A 12,160-nucleotide genomic window follows, 5' to 3' on the forward strand; every position below is an offset into this window, starting at 1 on the left:
AGATTTGTACCTCTTAACATGTTCAATATTGCTAAAGAAAAGCAACAATAAAAGACATGGCATTGTACGATGATTAACATGCCCTCCTTAAATACCCTTGAATTTGAGCCTTCACACTGGGGCCACTTAAAGAGAGAGAATTCCTTTTCTTTGATTTCCTACCTGAAAATCTTACATCTTGAATGGTACACTTTTCAAGTCATTTAAATGGGACCATTTTGGTACTAATGTAGCAATGCTTATTGAAGGGATTCAAGAATGGGATCAAAGTGATACAACGAAGAAAGACAGAAAAGGGGCGGGGGAGTCGGGCTAGCGTGCTCTACACTGCGGGCCTGAATACCATCCCGCACCACCGACCCAGCCCCCCCCCCCCCCCCCCCCCCCCCCAAAAAAAAACACACACACACACACACAAGCAGTTAAAGGAACCTTTATTGGTGCCTGTTCAAAATACAATGATGAATCAGCCTACAGAGACAGGTGAAGTGAGCACGTAATTTAAATGTAGAAGTCTCCTTGTTTTGATTGGGCCTTCAAATCTTTCAGTTTTTTCAGAATGTTTGTGTAATATTCTTGCAAGTATTGTTCTAGTGTTGTGGTGTCCTTCGGGTCGGCGCCAATGGCAGAGTAGGTTTCAGTCATGGGTGCAGAGAAGACCACATCACTTGTAAGCACCTGCAAAAGCCAAGGGCACATACGCCTCATCATAACATCAACAGGCAATGTATGCCTCATCATAACATCAACAGACAACTATCCACTTGTTAGAAGCATGTGTTTAACTGACCTCTGAGAAGGCCAGGCGATCGGAGGCATCATTGGTCCACTGGAAAAGACGGGTCAGTAGACGTGTGAACTTCAATATTCCCACAGGTACTGTTGTTACTTTTGCATCCTGCCCAGCAAGCCTCTCACATAGACTAATGACCTGTTGATTGACATAAACAAATATAAAGCTAGGCTCTGATTACCAATTTTGCAAACCTTTGATCTATCCTTCGAAGTTCCTTAATAAAGTTCAAAGATGACCAGCAACACGTAATAAGTGTACCTCTTGTGTTGTCCAAGCACGAGGGCCTGCAAAGGTGAAGAGCTTTTGATCCGCCTTGTCACTTCTCAGTGCTGTCAGAGTCAGCCGTGCTATATCCTGCAAAGGGCCAGTTTAAGTCCAGATCAGAGCCATAAACTACATCTATTCCCATGGGCATGCACAATAACACCATGCAAAAAACAAAGTTGCCCTTGTGTAAGCCAAAACATCTACACAACAATAGCTTCATATGCTTGGGCCGTGGTTGATGAAAGAGGGACCCATGCATGTTGACTGGCCTTCAGCTTTTTACAAGAAATCTTTCAAAGTGCCCGCCCACCCATGGGATGGGCATGGATAAATGTGTAGCCTCTCTCTCTCTCTCTTTGGGCTATACTTTGATGAGATATCTAACTACATAGATAGACAGGGAGGACCAGGAGCACAGTTGGCAAGAGTCTTGATACCTGTCTTATTGTAGGCAGATGACATTGTCCTTATCTCTGATTCACCAGAGGGGCTGCAGAGAAACTTGGATGCATTATGGGATTTTTTCCAGGATCGGGACCTCATGGTGAACCTTGGGAAGACCAAGGTTATGATCTTTAACACATCCCCAATGGGTAGGCAGATCCGCACCTCAGTTTACATATAGTGCGTAGCCCCTTGTAACACGTGGAAGCTCTGGGAGTCTTCTTTCAGCCCTAAACACTACTGGAAGCATGCTGATGCAAAACGCAGACATGAAGAGAGAGTAGAGAGAGAGAGAAGAGATATGCTGGAAATTCAGTATATTAATATAGTACAAAAAAGACACTCTTCTACAGCCCTAGGCTGCCTCCTTGGAAAAGGTGAACATCACCAAAATCTGTCCCTATCTGGGACCCTAAGGACCCAACTCCTAAGTGAGTTGAATAAATAGAATGAGGAGCCTTTATGCCTATTTATAGGCCTTCATCAAGACTTGGCAAACTGGCCGACTGCTAGTCAGCCAGTCCACAGCTCATAAAATCATTTCACGCCTGCCCGACTCGACTACCCATACTCCATGTGGCGCCTGCAGCCGACAGCCTCCTGTAGTACAGCCGACAAATCATCTGCAGCCGACTGCCCTCCCTTGCATCCATCTCCAAGTCCATACTGTCGTAAGTGCTCTGTGCTCCATCTTCCTGGTTCTACCTAGTTCTCATACTCTTTATCTGGCTGCCTCTTCTGGACCAGTATCTGAGAATGTCCATGGCATCTTTCATGCACATGACATCTCCCTCTCCTAAACTTGATGACGGGATTCAAACCTGTTCTTGGATGACTGTCATCATCCCAATCTTTTCCCAAAGTCCCTTTGTCATCCTTCCATCCCTGGCAACCCTTTTCTCTGAAAGCCCGGCACGGTCTCCAAAACCACTCTGTCTCAGATAAAGATCTATGCATCTGTTCCATCTAGTCCACAATCCATTCCTGCCCTGACTCTGAACACTGTCTTGGTCTTCATTCCTGAGAAATGAGTCTGGCACTCTCAAATCACCCCTTGGAGGATAATCCTCCCTTGGGACCGTTGCCCGAGAACTTATCTGGCTCACACGACTGCCATCCCCTCTGGCTTTGTGGAACACTACCAACAAACCTCTTGGGAGCTCTTCCCGTTCCTGTGTTCCTTGCCTTGGGCTTCGTACCCGTGTACTTTCATGTACCTTGGACCTGTACACAATCATATGGGACTGAATCAGTGTTTAGCTTTGCTGAGCCTGATGCTCTGATACCAATGTAACACGCGGAAGCTCTTGGAGTCTTCTTTCAGCCCTAAACACTACTGGAAGCATGCTGATGCAAAACGCAGACATGAAGAGAGAGTAGAGAGAGAGAGAGAGAGAGAGAGAGAGAGAGATGCTGTAAATTCAGTATATTAATAAAGTACAAAAAGGTACTCTTCTACAGCCCTAGGCTGCCTCCTTGGAAAAGGTGAACATCACCAAAATCTGTCTCTATCTGGGACCCTAAGGACCCAACTCCTAAGTGAGTTGAATAAATAGAATGAGGAGCCTTTTGTTAGAAGTCATCTCCTATCTAGATTTATACACCAGGGGTGTGCCCGCCCTTATCAGGTGTTTTATCATTTTTCCTCACTCCCCGTATTTTTCCCCTATTTTTTCCCATTTTTCCAGTGGTTGGGAGGGTTGCCAGAGGATGCCAAGAGCACTCCAATGCTGGCCGACTGCATACACATGAGTCGTGGACTACTGGACTGCTGGCCGACTGCAGTTTCTCAATCGTGGACACTTTTCTGCTGGCCGACTGCATTTATGCAGTCATGGACATTTTTCAGCAGTCGTGGGCACTTCCTATGCTGGCCGACTGCTCTCCCAGGGGCATATATATAGGCCCCCAGCCCCATACCACTATTTGTATCATTTCTCGGGATCTTCTTGTGTATATCAGAGCAGAGTTACACGCCTACATCTCTCTCTCTCTTGTGCTGTTTTTTTACCTGCGTTTTTGCTCTCGTGTTCCCAGATCTGGTCATCATCTCCGCTGCGTATTCTGACATGGTATCAGAGCCTAGGCTCTAGATAGGTCTTGGGATTTGTGTGAGCAAGAGGGGGACTGTTTTGTGGCTGATTGGTGGACTGTTTTGGGCTGATCGGGAAGAGGAGAAGCAAGAGGAAGGCGGGCTGATTTGCTGGACAGCCACTTGCAGGTTTTAGTTCTTCTTTGTTCCCACCCACCCACCCTTTTCAAAGTACATCCCCGCTATGGCAGATCTGTTTGAGATGGCCGAGAGACATGCGAAGATCCCGACTCTCCCCACGTTCCCGGTGGACCGTCAGTTGGACGGGAGCAACTACGGCATATGGAAGGTGATGATGGAATCTGTTCTGGAGTCTTACGACCTCGCCGATTTCGTCATTGTTGGTGTTCCACGGCCGGAAGTAGAGGAAGGGGAGTTACCGTCAACCCGAAAGGACCGGGAGGCCCAGACACAGATGTGGGATCGTGTCAACGCAAGGGTCCGTTCGTTTATATTCCTCAACTGCACACCGCAGGTAATCAATCATGTAAAGCATATGACGCTGGCCAGAGGTATATGGTAGCATTTGGCCTCACTTTACAACAGGGTATCGCCCATGAAGAGGATTTCCTTGGAAGTACAGATGCAGGTTATGAGCCCTGTAAAGTCGCAGAAGCTATATGGTTCATTGATCTGGTTGATGGACACCAAATTGGACGAGAGCTTCCTGATGAGGCGGTTGAGCTCATGGTTGCAAATGTCTCTTTGGGAGGCAGGATTGCGTTTCCTGTGGTTTCTGCGGCATGCGAAGGATCATGGACTCTTGTACACAGGAGGGGGATTGATTGATGGAGTCCGACTCCACGTCTGGAGTGACTCAGTTTGGGGAGGAGATCCGGACACGAGGAGATCTACTTATGGCCCAGGAGCAATTTCACGGAGCAGTAGGAGGTTACATTGCAGGTTTGGGCTTCCACTGGAGGAACCCATGGTCATCCAGAGGCACTTTGTTCGTGAACAAATCGTTGCTGATGACATCTTGCTAGAGTTCTATTCGACGACAGAGGACAATACGGTGGACCTCTTCACGAAGTCGCTCTCTCAGGATTTGCTCAGGCGGCACCCCACCTCCCAGTGGTTGGTTTCACAGCCAGGAGCTGAGAGGGGGTGTTAGAAGTCATCTCCTGTCTAGATTTATATACCAGGGCCTTTGTTGTGGGTGTGCCCGCCCTTATCAGGTGTTTTATCATTTTTCCTCACTCCCCGTATTTTTCCCCTGTTTTTTCCCATTTTTCCAGTGGTTGGGAGGGTTGCCAGAGGATGCCAGGAGCACTCCAGTGCTGGCCGACTGCATACACATGAGTCGTGGGCTACTGGACTGCTGGCCGATTGCAGTTTCTCAGTCGTGGGCACTTTTCTGCTGGCCGACTGCATTTATGCAGTCGTGGACATTTTTCAGCAGTCGTGGGCACTTCCTATGCTGGCCGACTGCTCTCCTAGGGGCATATATATAGGCCCCCAGCCCCATACCACTATTTGTATCATTTCTCGGGATCTTCTTGTGTATATCAGAGCAGAGTTACACACCTACATCTCTCTCTCTCTCTTGTGCTGTTTTTCTGCCTACGTTTTTGCTCTCGTGTTCCCAGATCTGGCCATCATCTCCGCTGCGTATTCTGACACCTTTATGCCTATTTATAGGCCTTCATCAAGACTTGGCAAATTGGCCGACTGCTGGTCGGCCAGTCCACAGCTCATAAAATCATTTAACGCCTGCCCGACTCGAGTACCCATACTCCATGTGGCGCCTGCAGCCAACAACCTCCTATAGTACAGCCGCTGCCAATCAGGTACAATCGACAGATCATCTGCAGCCGACTGCCCTCCCTTGCATCTATCTCCAAGTCCACACTGCCATAAGTGCTCTGTGCTCCATCTTCTTGGTTCTACCTGGTTCTCATACTCTTTATCTGGCTGTCTCTTCTGGACCAGTATCTGAGAATGTCCATGGCATCTTTCATGCACATGACACCTCTGGAGTATGTGGCCTCTTATGTATATCTTGGGAACACTTTCTAGGCCTTAGTTCTCTGTGCGGAAGACAGCCGAGACTAGATTGATGCAAGGGTATGCAGCTCTCGGCTCACTTGAGAGGCATTGCTCTTAGATACAGTTTTAGGAGCCAAGGACAAAGCTCTGGCTGTTTGACACATTAGTCACACCTGCATTATTGTATGGAGCTCTCATTTGGGGTCCCAGTTTATACCACAAGAGGAGAGAGAGAAGGGAGTCAGCTGTGACAAATACAGGAGAGGTACATGATGGGTGGAAGCCGATGGAGAGGTACATGATGGGTGGAAGCCGATGGAGAGGCCACTAGTGATGATGATCTCGCACATGATCAGGAGTAAGCCTTCAGTACCACATGAAATTCGTTGAGCATAACCTTTAGCCACTAGTCTGGCTTTGTGTTTGTCCACCGACCCATCTGACGCATAATTGGTATTAAAGACCCATTTGACACCAATGACTGACCGTTTCGACGGGGCCTCGGTACCAACTCCCATGTGTTGTTCTTCTCGATGGCATCAAGTTCCACTTTGGCTTTCCTCCAAGTATCTGTGAAAGGGCTTCCTTAACGGAAGTGGGCTCCTTGTCCCGCATAATACGAGACATCAAAGCATAGTTTACCTGAAGAAGCTCCGCTGTATTGCTTTTGTCGCGGACTCTGTGCGATCTTCGAGGGCCGTCCTCTATGGTCCACTCAGAGGGTAGCTCCGTGACACCTAACTCCCAAAGGGTGTCCATCAACCACCTGGGTACTTGAACAAATCGTGGAGCCTCCTACTGTTGCGAGGGCTCTACTCCAGCTGCGGGCTCAACCTCCTGTACTGACTGTGGTTGACCAACTGAAACAATGGTCTAGGAATCATTATCAAACTCCTTTGGATCTCCAAGAAGTGGCGGCTCCTCGACAGTGGATACTGGAACATGCTCATCAAAGACCACATTTCGGCTGACAACAATCTCATTCCTCTCTGGGTCATACAATCTGTATCCCTTGGAAAGAGAATTATACCCCACAAATATAAGCTTACGTGATTTGGAGTCAAGCTTCCCCCTCTCCTTCTTCGGAATATGTACATACGCATCGCTCCCAAAAACACGGAAGTGGGAGACATCAGGTTTCCTGCCAATATATGCCTCAAACAGAGTCATATTAGGTACTGAAGTCATTGGAGACCGGTTGAGGGTATGGACAGCCGTTGACACAGCCTCTCCCCAAAGTGGACGAGGAAGATCACAATGCTCCAGAATGGTCCTCGCCATCTCCACTACAGTCTGAAGGCGATCCTGTATTGGCCAGTTCCCTCTTGATGCCATGATCTGCACAAAATCTGAAGAAAACATTCGAAGAGAATTCACCCCCTTCGTCAGCCCTGAGAGTCTTTACCTGCAATCCAGACTCTTTTTCCACCATCACGTGCCAATCCTTGAACCGTGCAAAAGCTTGGTGCTTCTGTGAAAGAAAGTAGACCCACGTAGATCTGGTACAGTCATCAACAAGCAGCATGAAATAGAGAGATCCTCCCAATGATGGTGTCTGCTGAGGTCCACACAAGTTAGTGTGAATCAACTCCAATGGTTTTGAAGCCCGCCTGGAAGCCTGCTTCGCAAAGGATTCCCTGTGCTGCTTACCACATATGCAAGAACTGCAACATCCTTACCTGCTGCCAACATCTGGCAAGCCAACCACCATCTGGTCCCAAAAAGCTCGCCGCGGTGCATCCACATTTAAGTGGCCAAAACGAAAGTGCCACAGATCTCCGACCTGAGAACCTGTCAATGAGGAGAGTGCAGAGAGCTTGTAGATACCATTCTCCACACTACCTTCCCAAACAACCTGGCCAGTCTCACGGTCCCGTAGAGCAACTGAATGCTCCTCAAATTCCACCCGAAAGCCAGTCTTGCATACTTCATGCACTGACAGAAGATGAAAACCAAGAGCATGGACGTAAAGAACACGGGAGGAATACTTATCCCCCTTGCCGTCGGGAATAATCTCCATCCGGCCCTCACAATGTATCGGAATGGTGGAGTTGTCGCCAATGAAGATGCGACCTGACTACCGTTTAAGATCCAAAAGAAGTCTCGGGAAGGAGTCATGTGCCTGGAAGCACCACTATCAAGAATCCACTCCCGGGTATCCTTTGCGGCAGTGAAGCCAACTGCCTCCTCGCTCGAAGACGATGAAGCATCCGAGTCCATCATCTCTAAGTGCACAAATGCTAGAGTCTTTGCAGCTGAGGCTGAAGAATCAGCACTCTTCCCAGTCCGCTTAGGACACCTCCGCCAATAGTGGCCTTTCTCGCCACAATCATTGCAAGACCTCTCGGCCTTTAGTTTCTCTCGATCTGTGTCAGGCTTCTTCTCAGAAGACTTCTCCGGTGAAGCCTTCCCTTTTCCCTTGTTGTTATTCTGGCCTTTCGGCCGTTGGCCAGTTAAGGCCTCCGAACCTCCGCTGTGAGGAGGATTCGTGAATCGTTCCTCCTGGTCCAAGACCATGGGCACAAGCTCCTCCCATGTAATGGTGCTGAGCCTACCACTTGTAATCAAAGAGATGTAGAAAGCGGAATACTGAGCAGGCAAGTGGGACAGCAAAGTAATGGCCATGTCTTCTGATGATATCTCCTTCCCAGCCTAGCCTGGAGGACTTCCTGCTTTTTTTTTTTTTTGGAAAAACGATCCTTCTATTAGTTAATGAGAAAACGCCATAAGGCTACAAAGCTCACCTCGCAAGGAGGGATAAAAACACAGTGAACACCTGAGCTCCACCCCCGTGGCTGGCCGCTCTCTGGGGGGGGCTACCTAATAGTACATGTGGGAGGTGAGAAAAGCCAAACTGGAGGCCTATAGTGCCAAGTGACATCCTCGCCCCTCGCGGTGAGGAAAGGGCCAGGCTGCCACGTGCGGAGGAAAGCCTTGCGGCGCCCTCTCATGCGGTCCGAGTCGCCCTGGAGTTTCCCCCAATGTCCTCTCAAGGTGTGAATGATGTCCACCCAGAGGGCCTGTATGACCTCCGCCGGTGGAGTCGCCTGGCGGTCAATGGCCTCCCTGCATCGGGCTCTCCATATGTGCCAAGCCGTCATGCTGCTGATCATCTCCCATCTGTGCCCGACCCCCTCCTGAGGGGCTGCCGAAGAGAAGTCTGGCGTCGGAACCACCGCCATCGCCCTGTCAGTGACCTGGATGGTCGCACTGCCAGGGACGTCCTCATATCCAAGGGCCGGGCCGCTGTCCGTGGCCCAAGCCACCGCACCCCACGTCACCAACATCTCACCTGGTGAGCCTGCAAAAACCATCCTGAGAGCGCGCTGCCAGACCTGCTGTGCCTGTGGGCAATCCCATAAGCAGTGCCGCTGCGACTCCTGTGCATGGCCGCACCGAGGGCAGGACGCTGGGTGTCTGCCAAAAGTTTGCCAAGCCCCCACAGCCAGTCCTCTATGCGCTGTGAGCCAGAGAAAAAGTGTCACCTTCCGGGGCCGGAAGCTGGCCCAAAGGCGCTGCCAGAAGTCCCTAAGAAAGGCAGGGGAGAGCCCCTGTCGCCGCCAATGCTCGGCCGCCGCCGGGGTGCTCGCTATCCTGTGCCTCTGAATCCGCCGCCCCAGCCTCGCTGTGTACTGAAAAAAGGGGGTGCCTGGGCTGGTGGGGGCCGAGTAGGGATCTCCCCAAAACCACTCACCTGGATCCCACTGAAGGCGAATAAGAGGCCTGCTGTCCCAAGCCCATAATCTCCAAGAACAGTCCTCCCCTATCGAGGCCGGTGAGGGGTTTACATGCCACTGTCTCTGATGAAAGCCGACCACCCGCACCCTCTGAAGAATACAACCCTGGAGCCCATCCAAATCCAGTCGTGTCCTCTGAAGCTGGCCACCCTCTCCCACCTCGAAAGTGAGTGGGGCGACTCTCTCCGCTGTGCCGCAGACCACTAGAAGGATCTCATGCCGAGTAAAGACACCCATCCACTGTGGAGGTGGAGGGTCCTGTACTGGGGTCCGCCACTCCCGGGGGATGGCTGCCTCAATGTCCTGTCTCATCGACTCTCTGCCCCTCATCCCACTGAGTCTCCTCTCCTGAGCCTCTAGAGGCAGCTGCTGAAAACATATCCAGTCGTCTAGGGACTGGGCTGGGCCGGAGCTCAACGGGCCCCACGACACGTGAGGCCGCGATCCAACCATATGGCCGCTGGGAAGTCGAATCAAGGGGTTCCAGATCAATGGCTGCCTCAGGCGCTCCTCATCGGTGCCCGGGGGAGTCTGGAAGAGTGACGGCCTCAGATGCGCCCAAGCCCTCAGAAGGCTAGCTGCAAAACGCTCCTCAAAGCCAAGGCCTACTCCTCTGGATCGCTGCTCTGTAAAGATCCACCTGATGCTGGGGGTCCAGGGGCCACTAAGAGAAGGAGTGCGGCTGAGCATCCTGGAAACAAGAAACTCCTTCCACGGCTCAGCGCCTGGCAGGAGGCCACGAACTACCAACTTGCCAAGCAAAGCTCGGCTTTGGCAAATAGGATCAACAATGCCCAGGCCGCCTCTCTCCCTCGGCTGAGTGATCACAGCCCATGCCACCTTGGCCCTGGCGGGCCGCCCGTCGCCACCGGACCAAAGAAAGTTCCTGATGAGCCTCTGCACTTGGCCAATGCACGCCCGCAAGAAGGCCCAGCAAGAAGTGATGTACCACATGGTAGCAAGCAGAACTTGGTTGGCCACAACTACTCGGCCAGCCAGAGATAAACGAGCGGTACTCCAATACAGAAGCTTCTTCCGAATGCTCAAAAGAAGGGGGGCTATCTGCTGCTCCGGAGATATGTCAATGCCCACGTAGCATCCCAAATAACACACCGTAGTGCCGGGGGGCAGCCACTGAAAACCATCAACTGGCCTCCAAGTCGGGGGGGGGCATAGAACTGACCCACAACCCACACGACTTGTGCCAGTTGATCAAAGCACCCGAAGCTCTGCAAAACCTGTCCATGGCTGAGGCGAAGCGGCGGAGGTTCTCCTCACCTCCCTGAAGATAGACAGCAGTGTCATCCGCAAACTCCGAGTCTAGGAGCTCCTCCGAGGTGCGGATGGGAAGCTGGAGGCCCCGCAAACCTGTATCCTGTGCCGTCAAAAAAGTGCTCATGGCCTCCGCCACAAAAAGAAAAAGAAAGGGCGCCAAGGGGCACCCCTGCCGCACCGAGCGCGAGAGCTGGAACCTCTCTCCGCGCACGCCCTGTATCAGCACCTGGCTATGAGCCGATGTGTAGAGTGCAGAGACCCCACGGATCCACTGAGGGGGGAAGCCCATCCTCTCCATAGTGCCTTCCAAGAAGGCCCAGTCCACCCGATCATATGCCTACTCGAAGTCGAGAAGGAGCACTGCCAGATCCTCCTGCCGAAATCTAGCCAAAGCCGTAGCCTCCCAGAAAGAGAAAATGTTATCCAGAATGCTCCTATCCTGGATGAAGCCTGTCTGCGTGGAGTGGATGATGTCCGGAAGGTGAGGCTGAAGCCGCCTGCTGATCGCCTTAGCTAGGACCTTGTAGGCCGTGCCTAGCAAGGTGATCGGTCTCCACTGTCTAATCTCCAGTCTGTCTCCTCCCTCTTTGGGGATCAAGTGAATCAACCCCTCTGCCATGCTGTCCGGCATGACTCCCGACTCCATAATCTCCTGGAATGCCAATCTGAAGCCCCTATGTAATAGGCCCCAATACCTCTGGAAGAAAGCCACTGAGAGACCGTCCTCTCCTGGGCATTTGCCCCGAGGTAATGCCTGAAGAGCCTCCTCCAGTTCCGTATCCGAGAAGGGGGAGAGAAGGGAGTGCTGCAAATGGGCCGGCACAACCGGTCTCGTGAAGCTCCAGACTGCCTCCCGAGCCTCTCTCACCCTGTCATCTGCTGGCTCAGCAGAGAGAAGATCCCTGTAAAAATCTGTGGCTATCGCTCGAACCCTGGGGGGATCCACCACAACTTGGCCATCAGCCTGCCGAAGACGCCTGAGACCCTCTCGTCTGAAGCGAGGCCCTGTCGCCTCAAAGAAATCTCGAGTCACTCTGTCTCCAGCCTGTGTCCAAAAAGAAGCCCGAGCATGGAATTGGAACTCCACCCTCCTCTCCTCGATGGATCTGATCTCAGTGCGAGCTGACTCCATCTGCTCTGAGATCCAAGGGCTTGTAGGATCCCTCTCCTGGAGTCTCTGGAGGGACGCTAGACTCCTCCGTAGGCTCCTCTCCTGCTCTTTGAAGGCCTCCAGACGGTCCAAGGCAGCCTGTCTGAGCATCCGACTGATCTCCTGCAAGCCACTGGCAAGATCGCTGGCTGCCGTTCCTCTCCTGAACTGCAGCTCCTGCCAGACCTGCTCAACTCTGATCGCAATCTCGGGCTCCTCTATGAGACAATCTGGAATCCGGACGCTCTGGCCCCGCTCTCCTCTCGTAGGGTCCTCGATCTGGAGAAGCACTGGAAAGTGGTCTGAAAACGAGGAGCCTGCAAGTATGCCCACAGTGCCACCTCTATCACAAGCCCACTCATCAATGTAAAACCTGTCGATGCGGGAAAGGTTAACTCCTGTGGCCCGTC

The 12,160-nt window shown here is 51.7% G+C and overlaps 1 protein-coding gene across 1 annotated transcript in view; it reads right to left on the reverse strand.

Moving 5' to 3' along the window:
• Nucleotides 1–216: 216 nt before the first annotated feature.
• The window catches only part of LOC147639891 (protein HIGH CHLOROPHYLL FLUORESCENCE PHENOTYPE 244, chloroplastic-like), a 48,209-nt gene continuing 36,265 nt past the window's right edge, over nt 217–12,160 (reverse strand). Inside the window, exons 6-8 of the mRNA XM_086775062.1 lie at nt 1,055–1,150; nt 791–931; nt 217–678 (exon numbers count right to left, since the gene is read on the reverse strand). Coding sequence (XP_086631188.1) covers nt 502–678; nt 791–931; nt 1,055–1,150 — 414 coding nt within the window. The 3' untranslated portion in view covers nt 217–501. The remainder of the gene's footprint in view (nt 679–790; nt 932–1,054; nt 1,151–12,160) is intronic.

The sequence above is a fragment of the Cibotium barometz genome, chromosome 3 (genome assembly GCF_041138505.1).
Source record: "Cibotium barometz isolate CiBa-2024 chromosome 3, ASM4113850v1, whole genome shotgun sequence".
Taxonomy (NCBI): domain Eukaryota; kingdom Viridiplantae; phylum Streptophyta; class Polypodiopsida; order Cyatheales; family Cibotiaceae; genus Cibotium; species Cibotium barometz.